The 20,849-nt window shown below is 61.1% G+C and overlaps 2 protein-coding genes and 1 long non-coding RNA gene across 12 annotated transcripts in view; 2 read left to right on the top strand and 1 right to left on the bottom strand.

Annotated features, from left to right (window-relative positions):
• The window catches only part of DHRS4 (dehydrogenase/reductase (SDR family) member 4), an 11,608-nt gene extending 7,197 nt beyond the window's left edge, over positions 1 to 4,411 (top strand). For both annotated transcript variants that reach the window (NM_001082218.1, XM_089309112.1), the window contains 5 exon segments: positions 1,435 to 1,505; positions 1,603 to 1,654; positions 1,921 to 2,055; positions 2,515 to 2,570; positions 3,874 to 4,411. In NM_001082218.1, the coding sequence (NP_001075687.1) occupies positions 1,435 to 1,505; positions 1,603 to 1,654; positions 1,921 to 2,055; positions 2,515 to 2,570; positions 3,874 to 3,988 (429 nt within the window). In that variant the 3' untranslated portion in view covers positions 3,989 to 4,411.
• On the bottom strand, positions 3,877 to 5,732 carry LOC138844643 (uncharacterized). Its single transcript, XR_011380794.2, has 2 exons — positions 5,550 to 5,732; positions 3,877 to 5,325 (listed from the first exon to the last, which is right to left on the bottom strand). It is a non-coding gene; the product is annotated as an uncharacterized LOC138844643 (long non-coding RNA).
• CARMIL3 (capping protein regulator and myosin 1 linker 3) lies at positions 5,191 to 20,849 on the top strand. 9 transcript variants are annotated; one of them, XM_051822690.3, is made up of 40 exons: positions 5,191 to 5,332; positions 6,875 to 6,969; positions 7,196 to 7,246; positions 7,345 to 7,404; positions 7,491 to 7,606; positions 7,766 to 7,863; positions 8,111 to 8,181; positions 8,268 to 8,341; positions 8,569 to 8,644; positions 8,725 to 8,813; positions 9,326 to 9,420; positions 9,647 to 9,733; positions 9,947 to 10,056; positions 10,205 to 10,282; positions 10,656 to 10,732; positions 10,918 to 11,022; positions 11,114 to 11,183; positions 11,632 to 11,713; positions 11,843 to 11,939; positions 12,077 to 12,131; positions 12,210 to 12,382; positions 12,610 to 12,678; positions 12,851 to 12,944; positions 13,024 to 13,122; positions 13,413 to 13,541; positions 13,686 to 13,799; positions 14,208 to 14,383; positions 15,019 to 15,106; positions 15,226 to 15,363; positions 15,642 to 15,705; positions 15,789 to 15,997; positions 16,332 to 16,432; positions 16,800 to 17,121; positions 17,455 to 17,583; positions 18,161 to 18,227; positions 18,312 to 18,401; positions 19,793 to 19,911; positions 20,007 to 20,187; positions 20,288 to 20,398; positions 20,496 to 20,839. In XM_051822690.3, the coding sequence occupies exons 1-40, from the start codon at positions 5,293 to 5,295 to the stop codon at positions 20,519 to 20,521; spliced, it is 4,125 nt and encodes a 1,374-aa protein (XP_051678650.1). In that variant the 5' UTR covers positions 5,191 to 5,292; the 3' UTR covers positions 20,522 to 20,839. The 9 variants fall into 9 exon arrangements, with proteins under 9 accessions (XP_051678650.1, XP_089165984.1, XP_089165985.1 ...); XM_089309858.1 differs by having other exon boundaries at positions 20,472 to 20,839; XM_089309859.1 differs by having other exon boundaries at positions 16,329 to 16,432.

Genomic DNA, 20,849 nt, shown 5'->3' with positions numbered 1-20,849 from the left:
CATGACCGCTGTGAAGAAAGAGACCACGTGAAAATCCCTTCTAAGCCAAGGGGCTTTTCCCTTTTGGTTTACTTTTTTAAAAACACCACAGCGCATTAAATCTAAATGCCATCATTGATCCTCGACATTACCCTGGATTAAAAAAAAAAAAAAAAAAAAAAAAACACAGAAATTGGGAGGATAGTTGGGGACATTTTATTTTTGGACAGTATAATAGCTAAGACTAGCATGATCAACTTGAATCATGGTTGTGGAGAGAATGTGCTTACTCCCCAGAATTGTGTGCTGAAATCTTTAGGCATACATCAGTGTCACAGTGTCACCAGTGTTACCTTCGCTGGTTCCTCCAAGAAAACTTCAGGCAGATAGGACAGACTGGGAGCCATGAGGGAATCGGAGTGACAGCTATCTGGCTGTCCATTGCACTATTGCAACTTCTCTGTAAGACTGAAATTTTCCAATATAAGAAGTTGGCAAGCCGGCGCCGCGGCTCAATAGGCTAATCCTCCACCTTGCGGCGCCGGCACACCGGGTTCTAGTCCCGGTCAGGGCGCCGGATTCTGTCCCGGTTGCCCCTCTTCCAGGCCAGCTCTCTGCTATGGCCAGGGAGTGCAGTGGAGGATGGCCCAGGTGCTTGGGCCCTGCACCCCATGGGAGACCAGGAAAAGCACCTGAATCCCGGCTCCTGCCATCGGATCAGCACAGTGCGCCGGCTGCAGCGGCGGCCATTGGAGGGTGAACCAACGGCAAAAGGAAGACCTTTCTCTCTCTGTCTCTCTCTCTCACTGTCCACTCTGCCTGTCAAAAATAAAAAATAAATAAATAAATAAATAAATCTTTAAAAAAAAAAAAAAAGAAGTTGGCATGGCAGCATGGGAGGGGACATCCCAGAAGTACCCAGAACAGTGCCAGGGAACACATATTTGTTTTACCTTGGGACATGAGGATTCTGATTGTGCACTGTGGCCCAGCTTCTCTTCATCCTGACCCATTTCCCAGTAGTGTCCAGCCAGGCATGCCTGCCAGGGGCCAAGAGCATCTCGGTCCCTAAGTCCAGGAGCCAGAGAAGTGCTTGGAACAACCCCAGGTGCCCAAAGTCTGGCCACTTTGCCCTGACCACCCAGTCTCAGGCTCTCCCTGCTCTGAAAACACACGGAAAACCCCGCTTAAATTCAAGGCAGCCTTGAGAGTTTAGGCTCATCTTGGGCCAAACCATTCTTAGCTGCTTAGGGAAGATGAACCAGGCTCCATTGCTTCCCACCTGCACCTCGCGTGTCAGAGCCCCGCTGGACAAGCTGGTGAGAGAGCCTTCTCCCTGGGCCCCTGTGTCCCCATGTGTAAGGTCCAGATACATCACCCCTCCCTAACACCCTGCCGCCCTGCCTCCTCTGCGCCCTCCCCTCATGCTGTTTCCCCTTCTCCTCTTGGCTTCAGATTCTGGACATTAACGTGAAGGCCATGGCCCTGATGACAAAGGCGGTGGTGCCAGAGATGGAGAAACGAGGGTACAGAGAAGGCGAGGGGGCCTGGGTGAGACGTGTCCTGTGGGGGCCGAGGGCCACACTCTCCGCCAGGGGGAAGGTCATCTCTCTTCTTTTCCAGAGGCGGCTCCGTGGTGATCGTGGCCTCCATAGCAGCCTTCAATCCATTCAGTGTAAGACCCCCTTTCCCACTCCCATCCTGTCCCCCATCTCACACCTCTCCACCCCTCCAGCCACCCAAAGAAGAATCAGAGCAGCAAGCCCCTTCCTGCAGAGTCCAAGCCTTGTCCCCGCGAACCCTCTCCTAGGGAAGCAGAGCCACAAGACTGTTTCCTAACGCTGACCCGCCCACCCTCCCGGGGAACCTGGTTGAGCAACGACCCTTCATCAAGAATGACCCAGAAACTAAGGGACCAATGTGTTCTCTTCTTTCTCCCAGGGCCTGGGCCCTTATAATGTTAGTAAAACAGCCTTGGTGGGCCTTACCAAGAACCTGGCCCTGGAGCTGGCTGCCCAGAACATCCGGGTGAACTGCCTGGCACCGGGACTCATCAAGACCAGCTTCAGTAAGGCGGTAAGGAAGGGGGGCCCTGCAGCCCACTGGGACCCCGGAAAGGGCGGGGATACCCACCGTCTTGCACGAGGAAGCCCAGCACCTGAGTACGCTCCAGCCACTTCCACCCACCTCCCCGGGCTTCTCCACATTCCCTGTCTGCACCACCCTCCCCAGATGGGTCGCCCACACACTCCTTCCCCGCACCACAGGGTGGAGCCTGAGTTTCTCACTCGCACGGTTTCACAACCTGTGACGCGGGTGAGAACTGGGAGACCCAGCAAGATGTCTCACTTGGACCTGGAAAGAATGAAACGGAGGAGGGCAGTGGGGAGAGCTGGGAGCCAGCAAGAAATAGGAAGTGAATGGGGGAGTCCCTCCAGCCTTGCTCTCAACAGACGTGAGGCCAGGCTGTGTCCTCCCTCGCTGTCCCCGGGTTTCCTCCTGGTGCCCACGACAAGACTTCTCTTCTTCTTGCAGTTGTGGGAGGACAAGGCACAAGAGGAAAACATCATACAAAAGTTGAGGATAAGAAGGTAAGGCTGTCACAGGAGAGGGTTAGGAGGGTCAGAGACCGCGAGGTCTGGGCCCTGCCACAGCCCCCCGCTCACTGTCTCAGTGCCACAAACAACACAGCTCTGCCTCACAGGCTTCTCACGCTGATCCACAGTGGCCTGAGCAAGGAGCCCGCTTCCTTTGTGTGCGCACACACACACACACACACACACAGACTCCACGGGTATCTGTGAAGACCAGGGACCAAAACCCAAACTGTGCTTTTCCAGTTCCCATTGTACAAAGAGTCATGTTTAAAGCTCAGGCTGGTGATCACACAACCCAAATACAAGGAATAAAGACCTTTCTTAAGCCTCCAACTCCCTCTGTGGGAAGAAATCGCCCCCCCCACACACACACACACATACCCTCTGTGGGCTGGCTGTACTGTTCAGGGCCCTGTCTCCTAACTGCCCTGCCTCTCTCCACTGTCTGGCTCTGGGCACTCCCTTGCCTTTCGTTTCTCCATCTCGTCCCCTCAAGGACAAATTCAACTGGCCCCAGAATCCCAAAGTCCCTGAAGTCCTCCCAAAGCCATTCTGATGCCCGGCATGAGCTACAGCCCCAGTGAATGATCCAGCCCCATGTCCCTCAATCCTGGATGCACACCTGAACCACCCAGGAGCTTTACAAACTGCACATGTCCGGGCCCTACTCCCAGAGATTCTTCTTTGGTTCAGGTGGGGCCAGGGCTTGTGTTGCATTTGGGTTTGTTTTCGTGTGATTTTTGGTAAGCCTCCCAAATGATTGCAACGTGAATCCAGGGTGGAGAACCACTAGTCCAGACGGTCTACATTTGAGTTAGTCTGCCTACACCTCTACAGCATCGTATGGCCATCAGATTCAAGGGTTCCCTAATTGAGCAATCATCGATAGAATGGGAATGAGCACATTCTTACAAAATGAATATGACTTTAAGAACAAAAGCATATTCCTGAAAAGGCTGTCTGTGAATTTGTACAAATGGCAGCATTTTAAGCACACCATTTAGTGTCACACAGACCCCCGACACTTTTTTTTTTTTTCTTTTTTTAGTAAATCATCATTCACTACTTTATCTGACGATTTTGGATTCTGGTGTCCTGAGCTCTCTAGAAAACACAGTGCCTCCAATTTATCTGAATTTACTGTGCAGTGGTTTTAACAAAGTACACTGTTTATGCTTATGCTAAGTGGTAACAGCTCATCAGCACATTGGCCCACAAAAATCATGGGAGAATTTGGGGTTAAGTGAGCTTGGCCTATCAGATTCTTACTCCAGTCCTTGCCTTCTCAATCCCCCAGGTTAGGCAAACCAGAGGAATGTGCGGGCATCGTGTCTTTCCTGTGCTCCGAAGACGCCAGCTACATCACTGGGGAGACAGTGGTGGTGGCTGGAGGAGCACCATCCCGCCTCTGAGGACTTGGCACCGACTCCCTGCCACCCGCCCCAAGCGGCAGGTGGCAGCCTTCATCAGCTGGCCTGCCCCACCTCTGCTTTGAATCATACAGCTCACCGCACACACAAGCAGCTCTGACCCGTGCAGGGGTCCAGCCGCCCCTGCGGCCAGGCTGTTGTCTGATGAGGATTCCCCCTGTTGCTGCGCCTGGAATAAGGTTTCCTGCCCCCTGGAACTCCGCGCAAGCCTGCCCGAGGAGGCCGAGTCCTCCTTGGCAAGGACCAACAGAGCTTTTTCTTTTTCTTTTCTTTTCTTCTTTTCCTGGGCCTCTGGGGGAATGTGAGGGGCTGTGAAAGAGAAGGAACCCGGAGTGGAAGGAGCATGGAATTTCACAAGTTGCAAATGACGTGCAAATAAAACGCAGATGATCGCTTTGCTTTGAACCGACTGGTTATGATGTCTCCCGTGTGCGGTGCGTAGGTCTGGTAGCTGAGCGGCGAACCGAAGCCTAGGCAGGCTGGAACCGCGGGTCCCCTCCCCGTCTCCAGGACCCGAGCGTCACGCTCAGGGGTGGAGGTGTCTGCAGAGCCGCCAGCTGGGCGATGGTGGCATGGGAACTCCCAGGCGCTACTCTCAGCCTCACACCCCCGGGGATGGTGCCAAGGACGCCGCAGGGATCCCCGAGACTGGGCGAGCGAGCGAGCGGGAAAGAGGGACGAACTCCCCCAGGTGTGCGGCCAGGTGCCGTCCTAGCATCGCCCTTGGTCCCCAGCTCCCTCCCGGGTCAGCAAGGACGAGCTAGACGTGTCCCGAGCCGGCAGGGGTGGGGGTGGGGGCCTGAAATGATGACCTGGGGATGGCGTACCCAGGCCCACAGACAAAGGAAACGGGTTCTGCCTACGGTGCCCGAGGAGTGCGTGGCACGGAAAGCAGGGACGCCACCCCCGGCCCCAGTGACGACGGCCGGGACAGCGGGCGACACGCGCCGGGCCTCTCACCAAGGCGCGGGCTAGGGGCTGCGGTGGGGGGGGGGGGGTCGGCGCCAGCGCGCTCGCGGGGTCTCACGCGGCTCGGCTGCGCGGCGCGCATGCTCGGTCCGGCGGCTCCCGGGCGGGGCGGGGGACCCGGCGCTCCGAGGCGGGGGGAGGAGCGCTCGCGCAGCCGCCCCTGACTGGAGCGGGCTCGGCCGCTGCTGCAGAGCTCAGCGCCCGGGCCCTGCCGGAGCCGGGTCTAGCATGTGCCGCGGCTCCCCGGCGGCAGCGGCAGCGGCGGCGGCGGCGGCAGCTCCTCTGCAGCAGCGGCAGCAGCAGCAGCAGCGGCCGCCATGGCCAAGGCCGGCGTGGAGCTCACCCGCGAGCTGCAAGGTACGAGGCTGCCTTGGTCTCCGGGACGCCCCGTCAGGGAGCATCCCAGACCCAGTGCGTTCCTGCCCGCGGTGCGCTCCAGCCCGGTGCCTCCCAGCCCACCAACTCCCCCCAACCCCGCCCCGGGCACCTCGGCTCCAAGGCTCACCCCTGCCCCTGAATCCCAGCTCCGGCGTCGCTGTCCCCGGAGCATCCTCCGCCGACCCCCTTGCCTCACCCTATCAGGACCTCCCTGTCCTGGAGCCGCCCGTCCCGCTCTTCGGTGACAGGTGCAGTTCCCTTGCACTCCCTGGGGCTCTCTCCCAGCGTTCCCGGCCCACCCGTCGGCAAGGCGTCCGGTCTCCCCCTCGTGAGCGTCCCTGCTTCCCCGCCGGGCGGGGCCAGGCCCGCCCCGCCGAGCGACGAGCGCTGCCCCTGGTCCTGACCGCCTTTGGCTCCACACCCTCCCTCTTCTCGGCCCCGCCCCGGAACTGGCCCTGGAGAACCCCCCCACCCCACCCCACCCCCGGGAGCCGGGCTGGCCGGTGGGGCAAAAAAGGGAGTGGGGAAGCGGCCCTAGATTGGAGCTAAGACCGCGAGCAGGCAGGGTCTCTGCGGCTCGCCTTCCGTAGCCCCCGTCCCAGCCTGCCCCCTGCCCACTCCCCACCACCCACACCTCCAGGCCTCTCCTGTTTGCATGGTTCTCAGAACCTGATCAAACCAAGGCCCGGCCCCCTAGCGCGGCTACAACCCTGACCCCCAGAGGTGGGAGCACAGGCTAGCCCACGCAGAGAGCAGGACGCTCAAGGATATTCGGAAGCACGCTGCGCTGTGGCGATTTCCCACACCTACAGGCGCACGCCAGCACCATCAGGAGATGTGTGTACACACACTTCACAGCCGCCGACTCGCGGGCACACACGCACGCGCGTGCACACACACACACACAAACACGCTCCATGGGGTACCTGGATGGCTCTGCCTGCAGATGGATATGGGGTTCATTTAAACAGTAACTCTTTCCCTTCCCACCCTCCAGGCCCCCCCCCCCCCCCCCCCGGCATAGGAACCACCTGGCTCTGTGCCTCTCAGAGCTCCCGGGCAGCAGGCTCATTCACACGTCTCTGTCCCCACCGATGCCACACTCTGGCTCCCAGCATCTTCCGAAGGCTTTGCAGGCACTGTAGTAAAGACAGACCACCTAGAGGGAGGTGGAAGGGATGCCCCCACGGCCCCGCCCACTGACTCACTGTGTCTGTGTTGATGGCTGCTGTAGTGCGTGGGTTTGGAAAATCCTTCACACCCTCAGAAGTGTAAGACGCACCCTCCCACAGACGGCGTCGTTCCGCCACTGTCCCCTGAGCCAGGGACACCAGGCAGGAGCCAGAGTCTCCTCTAACAGGAAAAGTCACCCAAGAAGGAAAGTTCTTGGTCCTCGTCCCTCTTCTGTCTCTGCTTCTCTCTCCTCTCATCCGGCCCTGACCCTGCTTCCATCTGGAAAGCCCAGGGGAGTGGGGGTGACCGGGATCAGGGCAGCTCTGAGTGGGCCTCCTCCGCCTACAGACAGCATCCGGAGGTGCCTGAGCCACGGGGCAGTCCTTCAGCAACACCGAGTGAAGCTGGAGACAAAGCCCAAGAAGTTTGAGGACCGAGTGCTGGTGAGGGTGGTGGCCTTGTGGCAGGGAGGAGGTGGGGAGGGTGGCTGGGCTGGGGAGCAGCGGCAGGGGAGACAAAGCCTGGGGGAGGGGGATGTCCCAGAGCCTGGGGTCGGGCAGGAGAGAGAGGGGGGACCCCTGGAGCAGAGCTGAGGCTGCTCCAGGAGGGCAGGGGGACCAGGGCCCGAGCAGCTGCCACGAGCCGCCGATCCTCTTGTCTGCCCTGCAGGCCCTGACGTCCTGGCGCCTCCACCTCTTTCCCTTTAAAGTCCCTGCCAAGGTGAGTTGGGCTGAGACATGGGAGAGCACAAGGCATGCCCCCTGCCAGCCTGGTGACCCAGGCCCTTGCCAAGAGCTGAGCACACCCATCCCTCCCAGGTGGAGAGCTCCTTCAATGTCCTGGAGATCCGGGCCTTCAACACGCTCAGTCAGAATCAGGTGTGCACCGGCGCTCGGGGCCCCACTCCCGGGCCAGCCCGAGGAGGCAGTGGATATGTGAGGCTCTGCCGCTCCCTCTCCCCCAGATCCTGGTGGAGACAGAGCGTGGCATGGTGAGCATGCGGCTTCCATCGGCTGAGAGCGTGGACCAGGTGACGAGACATGTGAGCTCTGCCCTCTCCAAGGTCTGCCCTGGCCCTGGGTGAGTGGCAAAGGAGGGGTCTGCCAAGGGATTAGGCGACAGGGAGACATCCCCTTCGCTCGCGCTGGCTGCTTTTCCCAGGGGCCCCAGAAACCACGGCAGGGGAAGAGTTGAGAGCCTCTTTCCACCCGTCTCTGGGATGATGTGTTCATTTTGCAGGTGTCTTATCCGCCGTGGAAATGCAGACACCCCAGAGGGGCCCCGAGACACATCCCCCAACTCCGAAACTTCCACGTCTACTACTCATAGTGTCTGCGGTGAGCAGGGGCAGGCATGAGGGGCGTGGGGCTCAACCCACTGGGCCCTCGTCCAGAACACATAGTGCACAGAGGTTTGTCAGGGGCAGGTGGAGAGGGGGGATTGCCTGGGCTGAGGATTGCACAGCTCCCAGACCTCAGAGGTTCACGGCTTGGCACGTGAAGTGACCTTGACCATTCCTTGGACCCCAGGGCTAGTCCCCTTACCCTCTGGGAGCCAGCCTGTGCCTCCTGCCCCTGCCCACAGGTGGTTTCTCTGAGACCTACGCTGCCCTGTGTGACTACAATGGGCTGCACTGCCGGGAGGAAGTGCAATGGGTATGTTGGACAGTGGATGGGTGGGGCCTGGAGGGAGGGGGCGGAGAAAGGAGGAGCAGGTGTGACGCCAGTTCCACCTCTCCAAGGATGTGGACACCATCTACCATGCCGAAGATAACCGGGAGTTCAATCTTTTGGATTTCAGCCACTTGGAGAGCAGGTAAGCAATGGGACAGATTCAACTCCCAAATTCCTAACCACAGCTCAACCCTGGCCCTCCCCAGGATCCCCCTCGGTCCCAGCCACAGCCCTGGTCTCCCCAACTCCACCCACCCTCATGGCCATCTATCCCCCTAGGCTCTCCCCAGCCTACCCCAACCCTGCTTTCTTCTTTCTGACCCCAGCCACCCACTCACCAGTTTCCTGCCCCCTTCACTGTTCCCACAGAGACTTAGCCCTAATGGTGGCAGCCCTGGCCTACAACCAGTGGTTCACCAAACTCTACTGCAAGGACTTGAGGCTGGTAGGAACTAGGAGAGGGCTGGGGCAGTGGAGGGGAGCCCCCTCCTTGGCTCCTGCTTGCAGGACCCCCTCTGTCTACAGGGCTCAGAAGTGCTGGAACAGGTGCTGCACACCCTGAGCAAGTCTGGAAGCCTTGAGGAGCTGGTGCTGGACAATGCTGGACTTAAGACGTGAGGCCGGCCTCCTACATGGGCGGTGGTGCCCCTTGATGTAGTCTTAGGGTTCCCAGAACTTAAGAACATGATGTGGGCCTCTGAATTGCAACATCCAGCTCCCGGCTTTACAGAGAAGGGGAGGCTGAGGCCCACCAGGGCACCGAGCAAGGCAGCCAGCCAGCTGGGACTCAGACCCGCCCACCCCACCCCCCCATGCCCTGGCCTTTCCTCAGGACACTCCAGGCCCTGTGCCCTTTTTCCATCAACCACCTACCAGGGTGGGCAGCTCCAGTCTTGAGGACCCAGAGCTAGGTTTTGCCTCAGCTCAACTTCCTATGATGCGGAATGCTCCCAGGTACTCCGGAGTGGTGACAAGCTCCCTGGCAAGCCCTGAGCTGCTCCCCTCTGCTATGGGGACCTCTAAGCATTGCAGTCCCAGCCAGGCAGGCAGGTAGAGGAGGAGGGGAAGCCAGGGGCTGGGACTGGGGGCTCAGCTCCGGACAAATCCTTCCTCCCCTTCCCTGAAGGGACTTTGTCCAGAAGCTGGCCGGGGTGTTTGGGGAGAACGGGAGCTGTGTGCTGCATGCCCTCACTCTGTCCCACAACCCCATCGAGGACAAGGGTGAGCCCCAACCCGGAATCCTATCCCCGCCACAACGCAGACCCCTCTCCTAGCCCAGGGCCCAATCTGGGTTTGAGCAGGGGCTCTCCAGCCTGATTCAGCCCCGGCCCCAATGCCTTCATCCTTAATCCCAAACCTGCACCCCCAATCGAGCCCCCGTCTGACTCTGCACCCCCATACCCATTGCCCAGCCTCTTACTGGGCCCGTTCTCTCTCCACTTCCCAGGCTTCCTCAGTCTGAGCCAACAGCTCCTTTGCTTCCCCACGGGCCTCACCAAACTGTGCCTGGCCAAGACTGCCATTTCCCCTCGAGGTACTCATGCTGTGACCCCTGACCTCTGACCTCCCCCCACCACCTCACTGTCGCCAATGCTGCCCAGAGGTTACCCCAGTCAGACGCTACCCCAGTTGTCCCAGGGATGGAGGAAGGAAAAGGAGCCGTGCTTGGGGAGGAAGGGAGAGCTATGTCCCAAGGGGACGAGGTGAGGACGGGGGGCCAACCCAGCCCAGTGTCTGCTGTGCCCAGGGCTCCAGGCGCTGGGCCAGACTTTCGGGGCCAACCCAGCCTTTGCCAGCTCCCTGCGATACCTGGACCTGAGCAAGAACCCTGGGCTGCTCGCCACAGACGAGGCCAATGTGAGTCAGTAGAAGGGAGCCGCAGGCCCCTGCAGAAGCAGAGTCGGGTCAGGGCCTGGACTCTGGGACCACAGCCGTGCGTGTCCCCTAGGGGTGGAGGGACTCTCTTGCCCCTTCCCCTGCAGCCTCTCTGACCTGCCTTCTCCAGGCCCTCTACAGTTTCCTGGCCCAGCCCAACGCCCTGGTGCACCTGGACCTGTCCGGAACCGACTGTACCATCGACCTGGTGAGGGGCTGGGGACAGGGAGTGAGTCCAGGGCAGGTCTCCATCTCCCCTCCCTGAGGACAGCTTCTGCTGAGTTACACAGTGCTGTCTGGAGCGCCTTCCTGCCTGGGTGCCCTCTAGCCAGGCCCAGAGGCCTCGGCCCTGGCTCTGCTCCCCAGCCATGGCCAGTGGCCCTGGAGGCTCTCCCTAGCATGAACAGGTGCACCTGCCTGCCAAGCAGGGTGTAGACCGCTTTCCACAGGGTGGGGTTCACAGCCTATCCTAGACAATGAGGAGCCCTAACCTGGCCCGAGGAGGGGTGGGGGGACAAGGCGGGAGCCCCCACCCGCCCCGCCCCCAGCCCCTCTGAGGCCCTCCATGTCACTCCCCACAGCTTCTGGGTGCCCTGCTCCACGGCTGCTGCTCCCACCTCACCTACCTCAACCTGGCCCGCAACAGCTGCTCTCACAGGTGGGAGCACGCGGGGGTGCAGGGTGCTGGGCCTGGCCGAGCTGGAGTCTCCCCTCCCTGGCTGAGCTGGAGTCTCCCCTCCCTGGCCGAGCTGGAGTCTCCCCTCCCTGGCTGAGCTGGAGTCTCCCCTCCCTGGCCGAGCTGGAGTCTCCCCTCCCTGGCTGAGCTGGAGTCTCCCTCCCCAGGAAGGGCCGGGAGGCCCCGCCTGCCTTCAAGCAGTTCTTCAGCAGCGCCTACACCCTGAGCCACGTCAACCTGTCGGCCACGAGGCTGCCGCTGGAGGCCCTCAGGTCGGGTGGGTGCGGGCTTGGGGGGCGTCCAGGGGACACGCTGCAGAGCAGCAGAGGGGTAAAGGCGGGCCTGCTGGCCTTCCTCCCACAGGGCGCTGCTTCACGGCCTCTCCCTCAACAGCCACCTCAGTGACCTGCACCTGGACCTCAGCAGCTGTGAGGTGAGCCCGCGGGCCCCTCCCTCGCCCCAGCATCCGTGGCTCGGACCCAAGACAAACTCTGGCTCCGCCTCACCTCTGCGACCCTGACCTGAGCACACCTCCACTTCCCTTCCCACCCCTGCTGCTGCTCACCACCCCCCACCCCCCAAGCCTGTGCTGCCTCTGGCCCACCTTGCCAGGGGCTGCTGGTTTTCAATGTGCCCTGAGGCCTTGGGGCGGGAGATACCAGGCTTCCCCACCAGAGGGCAGGAGCAAGCTGATCTAGAAGTAGCTGCCTGTGGCTGTAGAGGAAGACAGAGCTTTCGGGAAAGATGGGTTCTGGATAAAGGGAGCCCTGATTCTACTCCACCCAAGACCTGCTGCAACCTTGAGTCCTGGCAAGACTGCTCTGGACTCCCAAGCATTAAGGGTGCCCTGTTCCCACACCAATCCTGGCGTTCCCCTGCAGCTCCGCTCGGCGGGAGCCCAGGCCTTGCAGGAGCAGCTGGGGGCCGTCACCTGTGTGGGCAGCCTGGATCTGTCTGACAATGGTGAGTAGGGGCGCCTCCCTTCTCCAGAGACCAGGTGGGAACAGGAGCCCAGAGCCTGGGGAAGAAGCCCGGAGGAGACTCCACTAAGCTCTGAACTCAAGGCCAAGGCCTCTCCTGTCCACTGACCAGGGTTCGACTCAGACCTCCTGACTCTGGTGCCTGCACTTGGCAAGAACAAGTCCCTCAAGCACCTGTTCCTGGGCAAGAACTTCAATGTCAAGGCCAAGTGAGGCCCCTCAGACCCTCATCCCATCACTTGGCCCGTTCTCCGTGGCATACTGTAGCACCCTGGCCACCGCTCTCCTGCTCCGATAGCATGGCCCGGTCCCCTCCCCTCCGATTCTGAGCCCTGACTCCCCACAGGACCCTGGAGGAAATCCTCCACAAGCTGGTGCAGCTGATCCAGGAGGAGGACTGTGTGAGTGACCGAGCCTGGGAGGGCACCCGAGGGGCAGGGCGGGCTGCAGGGACCCGGCCAACCCCCGCTTGCCGCCAGTCCCTGCAGTCGCTGTCGGTAGCAGACTCCCGGCTGAAGCTGCGCACCAGCATCCTCATCAATGCCCTGGGCAGCAACACGTGCCTGGCCAAGGTGGATCTGAGTGGCAATGGCATGGAGGACATCGGGGCCAAGATGCTGTCGAAAGCCCTGCAGATAAACTCCTCCCTCAGGTGGGGCCCACACCTGGAACCCCTAAGCCCTCCCCTCCCCACCTGCACATACAAGATCCTCCTTCCCTGCCTCCATGCTGCCCTGTGTCCCAGCTGCCGGAACCCTCTCTGCGCCAACCTCATGACTTTCCCGGGAGAGGAGGGAGGGCTCTAGAGGGGTTGTGTCCCTGACTTCTAGTAGCACCCAGAGGGAGGCGAGACAAAACTGGTGCTCACCCTCCCCCCAGAACCATCCTATGGGATCGGAACAATACATCTGCCCTGGGCTTCCTGGACATCGCCAGGGCCCTGGAGAGGTGAGTGAGCCAGGCTCCTGGCCTGAGAGACCCCAGCCCCATCGCAGGCCTCTGGGCCCATTTACATGGAGATGTTAGGAAAGGTCCTGGGAGAGGGATATGTGGGTTCTGGGGAGCAGGGGCCTCCCCTCCTCCCCTCCCACCCGCCCGGCTGTGCTGCTGTGTCCCACAGCAACCACACCCTGCGCTTCATGTCATTCCCCGTGAGCGACATCTCCCAAGCCTACCGCAGTGCCCCAGAGCGCACGGAGGACGTCTGGCAGAAGGTAGGGGCTGGGACAGCGAGGGACAGGGGCAGCCCACGTGCCCAGGCCCTGACACCTATGCACCTGTCACCGTCTCCAGATCCAGTGGTGCCTGGTGAGGAACAACCACTCCCAGACGTGCCCCCAGGAGCAGGCCTTCCGGCTGCAGCAGGGCCTGGTGACCAGCAGCGCCGAGCAAGTAAACGTTTCCCTCCAGGACACATGGGCATGCGTGGGGCCTGCAGGGCACAGATGTGATGGCACAGAGCACACGGGGGCATGAGAGCGAGTCATGTGGGCCCCTAACTGGACTGAGCACGTGGGCGAGCAGAAAGATGGGGGGCATGTGGGCTATGGGCCCCAGAAACGCGGGAGCAGATAACAGGCAGGGCACCCCCAGGAGAGAGGCCAGAGGCCACACAGAGGCCGTGCTGGCACCCTCACGGTGTGAGGGCTCCCACCCCTGACACTCTGGTTGCTGTGCGGCAGATGCTGCAGCGGCTGTGCGGACGAGTACAAGAGGAGGTGCGGGCCCTGAGGCTGTGCCCCCTGGAGCCTGTGCAGGATGAGCTGCTGTATGCCAGGGACCTCATCAAGGATGCCAAGAACTCCCGAGCGGTGAGCCCCACCCCCCACCCCGCAGTCCACCCTTCTCTGATGGTCTGGAGACCCCACAAAGTGTCCAGGCCCTGCCCCCGGCCTCTGCCCTCCTAACCCAGGGCCCTGATTCAGCCTTCTGACTGGAACCCCTTCCTCCCCAAGCTGTTTCCCAGCCTCTACGAGCTGGGCCATGTGCTGGCCAATGACGGCCCTGTGCGGCAGAGGCTGGAATCGGTAGCCAGCGAAGTGTCCAAGGCTGTGGACAAGGAGCTGCAGGCAAGTCCTGGAGGAGGGAGAAGGCCCTGATGGGAGCCCAGTGTTGGCTAAAAGCTGAAGTCAGAGTTGGGGGCAAAGAGGAAAAGCCCAGTGCTGAGCCCACCACACTCCCACTGTGCCAAGGCCTTGCTATTGTATCAGGCTTAGATTTCTTTTTGCCACCTTTGACCTTGGCCCCTGAATTCTGACTCCTTCTCTATCCTGCTCCTTGGACAACTCTCCCTCTGTCTATATGTAGGGTGGAAGGAGCACTGACCAGGAAGTGGGGGGATCCTGGTATCCAAGCCTCTGCCACACATGTCCCTGAGACCCTATGCAGGTCCCTCAGTATCATCATGGAGTCAATGGGGAAAAGTCCCTTCTGCTAGGGGCGGGCCCTGATCTTGTCCCTCCCCTCCCCCACATTAGGTGATCCTGGAGTCCATGGTCAGCCTCACGCAGGAGTTATGCCCCGTGGCCATGCGAGTGGCCGAGGGACACAACAAGATGCTGAGCAACGTGGCCGAGCGGGTCACTGTGCCCCGGAACTTCATCCGAGGGGCGCTGCTGGAGCAGGCGGGCCAGGACATTCAGAACAAGCTGGAGTGAGAAGAGGGGGGTGCTGGAGGCGGGGCTGGATTTGGCCCAGAGCACTTAGCACTATCAGCAATGAATAATGGATGGCATCATCTCCATTACAAGGGATAAATCTTTAACCAACTGCAACCTTGCTATTTAGGGTCTGACTGCTCTTTGCCCTAGAAAAGGCAAAGTGCTGAGCTGGGGTTTAGGAGCCAGATAGGGCACACAAACAGGTGTGCACACACCAAGGGGAAGGAACGCGGGGCGGGTGCGCGCACATGCGCTCTCTGCCTAGCCTGTCCAGAGACTTCCTTTGGGTTCTACCACTCTCCAAAGCAAAGGAAAAAGGGCGCACATTGACGCACTGGGCTGTCCTCTCACAGCAACACCCCAAGTTACACAGCCTGAACTGGAGCCCCCTTGCTCCTGCTCCGGCTCCTCTCTGCCCACACACACCTGGGCTCCAGGGATGAGGGAGGGGTGCCGGCGTGTGTCGTGCAGAGTGTGGTGGACCCGAGGTGCCCCTGCAGCAGCCACATTCTCTGTGGGGAGTGAGGAGGTTGGGGGGGCCAGCCCATTCTCTCAGATCTCTGGGGAAGACAGAGACCCCGGGGCCCAGTGGGGACAGGAGCCTGAACAGCCCTCCCTGCGCCCACAGTGAAGTGAAGCTGTCTGTCGTCACCTACTTGACCAACTCCATTGTGGATGAGATCCTGCAGGAGCTGTACCACTCCCACAAGAGCCTGGTAAGGCTTCTGAACACCTCCTCCCCTCGGCCTGTCTCCCCCAACCGTCCCCCACCAACTCGGAGTCCTGGGAGGTGGGCAGCTCCCCAGGGATCCTGCTCACGACTTCCCTTCACCAGGCCCGGCACCTGACCCAGCTAAGGACTCTGTCAGATGCACCAGGAGGCCCAGGCCAAGGGCAGGATTTGTCCTCCCGAGGCCGAGGCCGGAACCATGACCACGAGGAGACCACAGACGATGAACTCGGGACCAACATCGTGAGCCACCCACACCTCCCGTCTCCTCCTTCCCCTGGCCCCTGCCCTTGAACCTGCACAGCACTGTCCTCTTCCACTCTCTGGACTCCTCTCTGCACCTGCTGGGCCCAGCCTCCCCCAGCCCCAATCCAGGCCAGGCTGGGCCCTTGTCCCCATGTTTTAGCCACCGAGAGCGAGGTGGGACGTTTGCCAAAGAAGAGGCTTTATGAGGCACGGGAAGCTCCAGGAGAGGGTCCTGGCTCGTAACCTGGCACCACCAGTCCTCTCCATTTCTGCAGGACACCATGGCCATCAAGAAGCAGAAACGCTGCCGCAAGATCCGGCCGGTGTCTGCCTTCATCAGTGAGTCCCCGCCTCCGTTCTCGTGCCCTCCCAGCTCCCACACCTTCCCCAGGCCCTCTGACCCTACCTCTTCCCTCCCGCAGGTGGGAGCCCGCAGGACATGGAAAGCCATCTGGGGAACCTGGGGATCCCCCCGGGCTGGTTCTCAGGCCTCGGAGGCAGTCAGCCCACAGCCAGTGGCTCCTGGGAAGGCCTCTCGGAGCTACCCACTCATGGCTACAAACTAAGGCACCAAACACAAGGGAGGCCCCGGCCCCCTAGGACCACCCCTCCGGGACCTGGTCGGCCCAATGTGAGTCCCTAAGGCCCTGCAGGAGCACTGACATCACTTAGAGGTTCTAGCTTTAGGACCCAAATGCCAGCCTTGGGGATCAGGCAAGAGCCCCATCAAAGAACAGCACACAATCAGGCAAGAGCTAGACTTTGACTTTGCTGCAGGCACAAAGTCTGCCAGGCAGTGGCGTTCTTATTTTGGGGAAGGATGGAGCTGAGAGCGCAGGCAGTGCCCTGGTGAACTGAAGTCTGAACTTGCATGGGGCCAAGTCCAAAGGGGAAGGCCCTGAGCAGATGGGAGGCGCGACTTCCCGGCCCAGATGAGATACCCTTTGGGACTTTCCCCCCAGCAGGTACCGGTGCCTGGGACTCGTCAGGAGAATGGGACGGCCACCCGCCTTGACGAGGGGCTGGAGGACTTCTTCAGCCGCAGGGTCATGGATGAAGGCTCCAGGTGTGTCGCCCAAACACACTCACACTTTCAGCAGGCCCTAGAAGGGCTGCTGTGACCTCCCCATTCCAGTGAAGTCTCTCCAAAGAACAGTGCACCTGCCCACATTCCCCACCCTCCTCACCTATCCCTTGGCTCCCATAGCATCAGAATCATTGCCCCCGGACAGCTGGGAAGGATGGGGCTGGGGTGAACCATGGCAGTGGACGGTGGGGACAGCTGGGGGCCAGAGGCTCTGGGCTGAGGACAGCCTGTCGCTGTCCTGCGTGGACTCCCCAGCGTTTGTCCAGCAAGGGGCTGGGGAAACAGGAGGAGAAGCTGGTTGAGGGGCAGCAGGAGGCTTGAACTAACCCCGGCCCCCGCTGCCCAGCTGCCCGCGGACGCTGAGGACCTTGCGCCCAGGCCTCTCTGAGCCGCCGCTGCCTCCACTGCAGAAGAAGAGGCGCCGAGGCTTGTTCCACTTCCGCCGACCCCGGAGCTTCAAGGGCGACAGGGGGCCGGGCTCCCCGACCGCCGGACTCCTCCTCCCCCCACCCCCTCCCCCGCCCCCACCTCCGACTCAGGAGAGCCCCCCCAGCCCGGACCCCCCAAGCCTCGGCAACAGCTCCTCTCCCTGCTGGAGCCCAGAGGAGGAGAGCAGCCTTGCCCCCGGCTTCGGGGAGGGCCGGGGGCCTTCCTTCCGCAGGAAGATGGTAAGTGAGACCGAGGTGCCGTGTCCTCCCCTCCTGCTGACCCATACACACGTAGACCATTCCCCCAACACACCTCAAATTGGTGGGAGAACTCTACGACCCCGGGTACTAGGGGAACATTAGTCATTTCCATTCCCCTCTCCGTGATGGTGGACCAAGACCTGGCATGCAGAGCATTCTGGGAGTGCTGTATGCAAATGAAGGTGTTGGAAGGAGTCCTCAGAGCTGTAGGCTGGGCTTGCCCAGGGTTGGGGGCTCCGTGGGGCAGTGTCCCTCCCCCCAGCTCCCCTGCTTCCTGTGGAGCTCGCTGGCAAACCAGAGACCTTGTTCCAGGGCCCTGAGGGGTCAGAGCCCTGGGAGGGGGGCCTGGCCCCTGGGACCGCACAGCAGCCAAGGGTCCACGGTGTTGCCCTTCCTGGGTTGGGAAGAGCCAAGGGTTGGAGCTTCGACGGGAAACAAGAGGTGAGGGCGCCTCGGGTGGCAAACCGGGGATCCTGTGGGTCCCTCTCCACCCCCTCTGCCCGCTCCCCCATGCTGCTGACTCCCTGGGACGGTCCATGCTTTGGCTGGGGAAAGTGTTGGCCACGGTTCTGTCGCTGTTGCGTGCCTGCGTGCAAGCCTGGCCTAGTTGCTGGCTCCCGGAGCCTCTACTTCCTTGTGGGAAAACTGGGGGGACCAGAGCTCTGCTGCCCGCACTTTGGGGACTCGGTTACAACCCTCAGTGTGGAGTTCAGCCTTCCCCACACGCCACCTGGGTTATGTTCACAGAATATTTGTGTTGAAGTCAAGTCCCCTTTCAAAACTTACTCTGGACCTAACCGTCATCATCTGTCAAATCCGGGCTCCTTGTGGGCGTGCGTTTCCTGCTACTCCTTATATACTTGTTATATGTTATCACGCATTAAGATAACAGTATGCGTGTTTGCATAAAGTGTGTCTTGTGTCCCCAGCATGTTGTGTGTGTGTGTGTGTGTGCGCACGCCTCTCCTTATCAGCTAAGGGGGGTTTTCTGAGCTGACTCAGCTGTGCACGCTTTTAGGGCTCGGGCCCAGACCTGGAGGGCAACACTCAGGCTTGGCAAAAACGGCGCTCTTCCGATGATGCAGGTGAGAACAGTCCCCTCACTCCCTCCCCTGCATCCCCCTCTTACGGACCCCTCCTAGCTTGCCTTCCCCCTCCCTCCACTGCAGGGCCTGGAGCCTGGAAGCCCCCACCACCACCCCAAAGCACCAAGCCAAGCTTCAGTGCTATGCGCCGGGCGGAGGCCACGTGGCACATAGGTACGGAAAGCTGCTTCTCAAGCAGCAGCCCCGGAGCCTGGGGTGTGTGCCAGACACCGAAGCCATGGCCCCTGCCTGGGGAGTGTGCCACCAGGGAGGGGCGGTGAGAGGGTATTTACAAAGCAGCAGCCTAAAGAGGGAAAATAGCCCCATTGAGAGAAAGCGTCTCCAGAATGGGAGTGGCTTTGCCAGGAATGGTTCCAGTGACTCCTGTCTGGCAGGTGCCACCTCTGGTCACCGTCGGCCCAGCGGTGCCCTCTGTGGAGACATCTCTCTGCATGTTAGCTGGGAAGGCAGTGGGCAAGTCAAACAGCCAGCAACTGCAAGCCGCGCCAGGCCCCAGGCTCCTCCAAAAACAGCTCACAAACCCTCCTCAGCTCACTCAGAAATCTGGCCGGAAGTGGGGCAGAAGCTCTGCCCTGGAGGTCAGAAACCTGGTCCTAGTGCCCCTGAGGCACCCGCAACCTTAAGAAGCCCTTTACTCTCTGGCTCCCAGGGGATTACTCCAGGTACAGTGCCTCCTGCCTGCTGAGTTCAGAGCACAGTCTGCTTTGGGAGCCACTGAAGAAAAGCTGGCACCAGCTTCAGGTCCCAAAGGCGCAGACACACACACACACACACACATACGCTTCCTGGAATAGAACCTGATGACAAACGCGACCCTCCAACAACACCAACATGGACATCCAGCCCCAGGATAGGGCACGAGGCCTGGGAAGAGCTAAGAGACGAGCTCCTGTGTCCCGTCCAGCCCACCCTCCCCACTCTTCTCTGTCCCATAGTGCAGAGCCTGTGCCTCTGCCCCTCTGTGTCTTTGACAACTTTCCAATCAGATACACGTTCACTAGGAAGAGCAACCAAGGCAGGGCTCTGTCCTCTTAGGAAACCACAATGGTCAGATGCTGCAGTGCACACACACCTCACTGGTGCATACGCAGCACCTTCTGGGGCCACACCCTCGGCTCCTGCTGCTTCGAGCCACAGGGGCAGAGGGAGATCGAAAGCGTGCAGGACGCCTCTACACCTCTCCTGCCGTGTCAATCAGACAAGCAGACAGAACAGTGGGAATTGCAGGCTGCGGCCTTGGCAGGGCCCTGGGGCGCTGCAGCCTGGGTGGGCAGCCTATGGACCCAGCAGAAGAGGGCTGAGTTCCTGCTATGTGAGGGGCAGCCAGGCCAGAGCCCCGGCCAGAGGTCATGGCCTCACCGTGAGCCCAGGGGAAGGAACAAGGGCTGAGGAAGTGTGGAAGCGGAAGGGGACACAGAAGGCAGGGATACTGGGGCAACTGGGCTTGGAGGGGAAAGCCGTGGCCCCAGGGCGGGGGGAGAAGAGGCTGGGAAGGGCTGTGTGAGAGTGCCTGTTCCTGCAGCTTCTCCTCCCTGCCCCCCCAGCTGAAGAGAGCGCCCCCAACCACAGCTGCCAGAGCCCCAGCCCAGCCTCCCAAAATGGGGAGGAGGAGAAGGAGGGAACCCCATTCACGGAGAGGATGGCTCCAGCTAGGAATGCCAAGGTGAGGGCTGACAATGCGGTGGGGTGGAGCGACAGAAGGTTGCTCTTAGAGGAGGCAAAGGGCCCAATTCATCCAGCACGTCTTTCCCTGGACAGCTGCAGGACCCCCCTTTAGCTCCACGGCCCCCCAAGCCCGTGGCTGTGCCCAGGGGCCGCCGGCCCCCTCAAGAGCCAGGAAGCAGGGAAGAAGCTGAGACTGGGGGTACAGCTCCAGGAGTCAACAAACCCCGGCTGAGGCTGGGCTCACAGCAAGATCAGGAGGAGCCGGAGGTCCAAGGTTGGCCACCCTGGCTGGGGGCAGGGAAACCCAGACAGCTCCCTGTGAGGAGCACCCCTAGCCCGTGAGCCTCCCCACCGCATGCGATGTGTCATTCCAGGGCCCCCCGATCCAGGCCGCCGCCCCGCCCCGCTGAAGCCCAAGAGGACACGGCGGGCACAGTCCTGCGACAAGCTGGAGCCTGACAGAAGACGGGCCCCTGACCCCACAGGTGCTGGTGGTGAGGGGGCGGGGCCTGTCCCAGCCCGGCACGGGGTGGCTGGCTCACCCTGCCCAGGAGACAGGCCCCCTTGATCTGTCCCCGGCAGGAACCAGTGAGCCAGGAACAGACTGACGGCTGCCACAGCCCCCGGCCCTCCTCTCGACATGTGCCTCACAAGGACTCAGACCCCCACCCGTCGCTGCTCCCTCGGGGCCTCCCGCCAGCCCCTGTCCCACAGGGACAACATGGCAGAACAGGCCATGGTGGAGCAGGAGGGGGGGGGCCAGAAGGGAGGGAGCAGCCCAGAGAGAGGGAGGCTCTCAATTCCTCATGCCTCGCTCTGCAGAGAGCTTCAGGATGGGGGCCGTCTCCTCCCCCAGGAGGGCGGATCTCTGTCCCTCTATCCCCAGGGGCTCTCTCCCCACTTGTATAGAATAAAAAAAAAATCACTGCCTGCCTC

Source organism: Oryctolagus cuniculus, chromosome 12 (genome assembly GCF_051225735.1).
Source record: "Oryctolagus cuniculus isolate XC-2025 breed Fujian yellow rabbit chromosome 12, ASM5122573v1, whole genome shotgun sequence".
In the NCBI taxonomy this organism is placed as follows: Eukaryota; Metazoa; Chordata; class Mammalia; order Lagomorpha; family Leporidae; genus Oryctolagus; species Oryctolagus cuniculus.
This window is presented reverse-complemented; position numbering and strand designations above follow the sequence as displayed.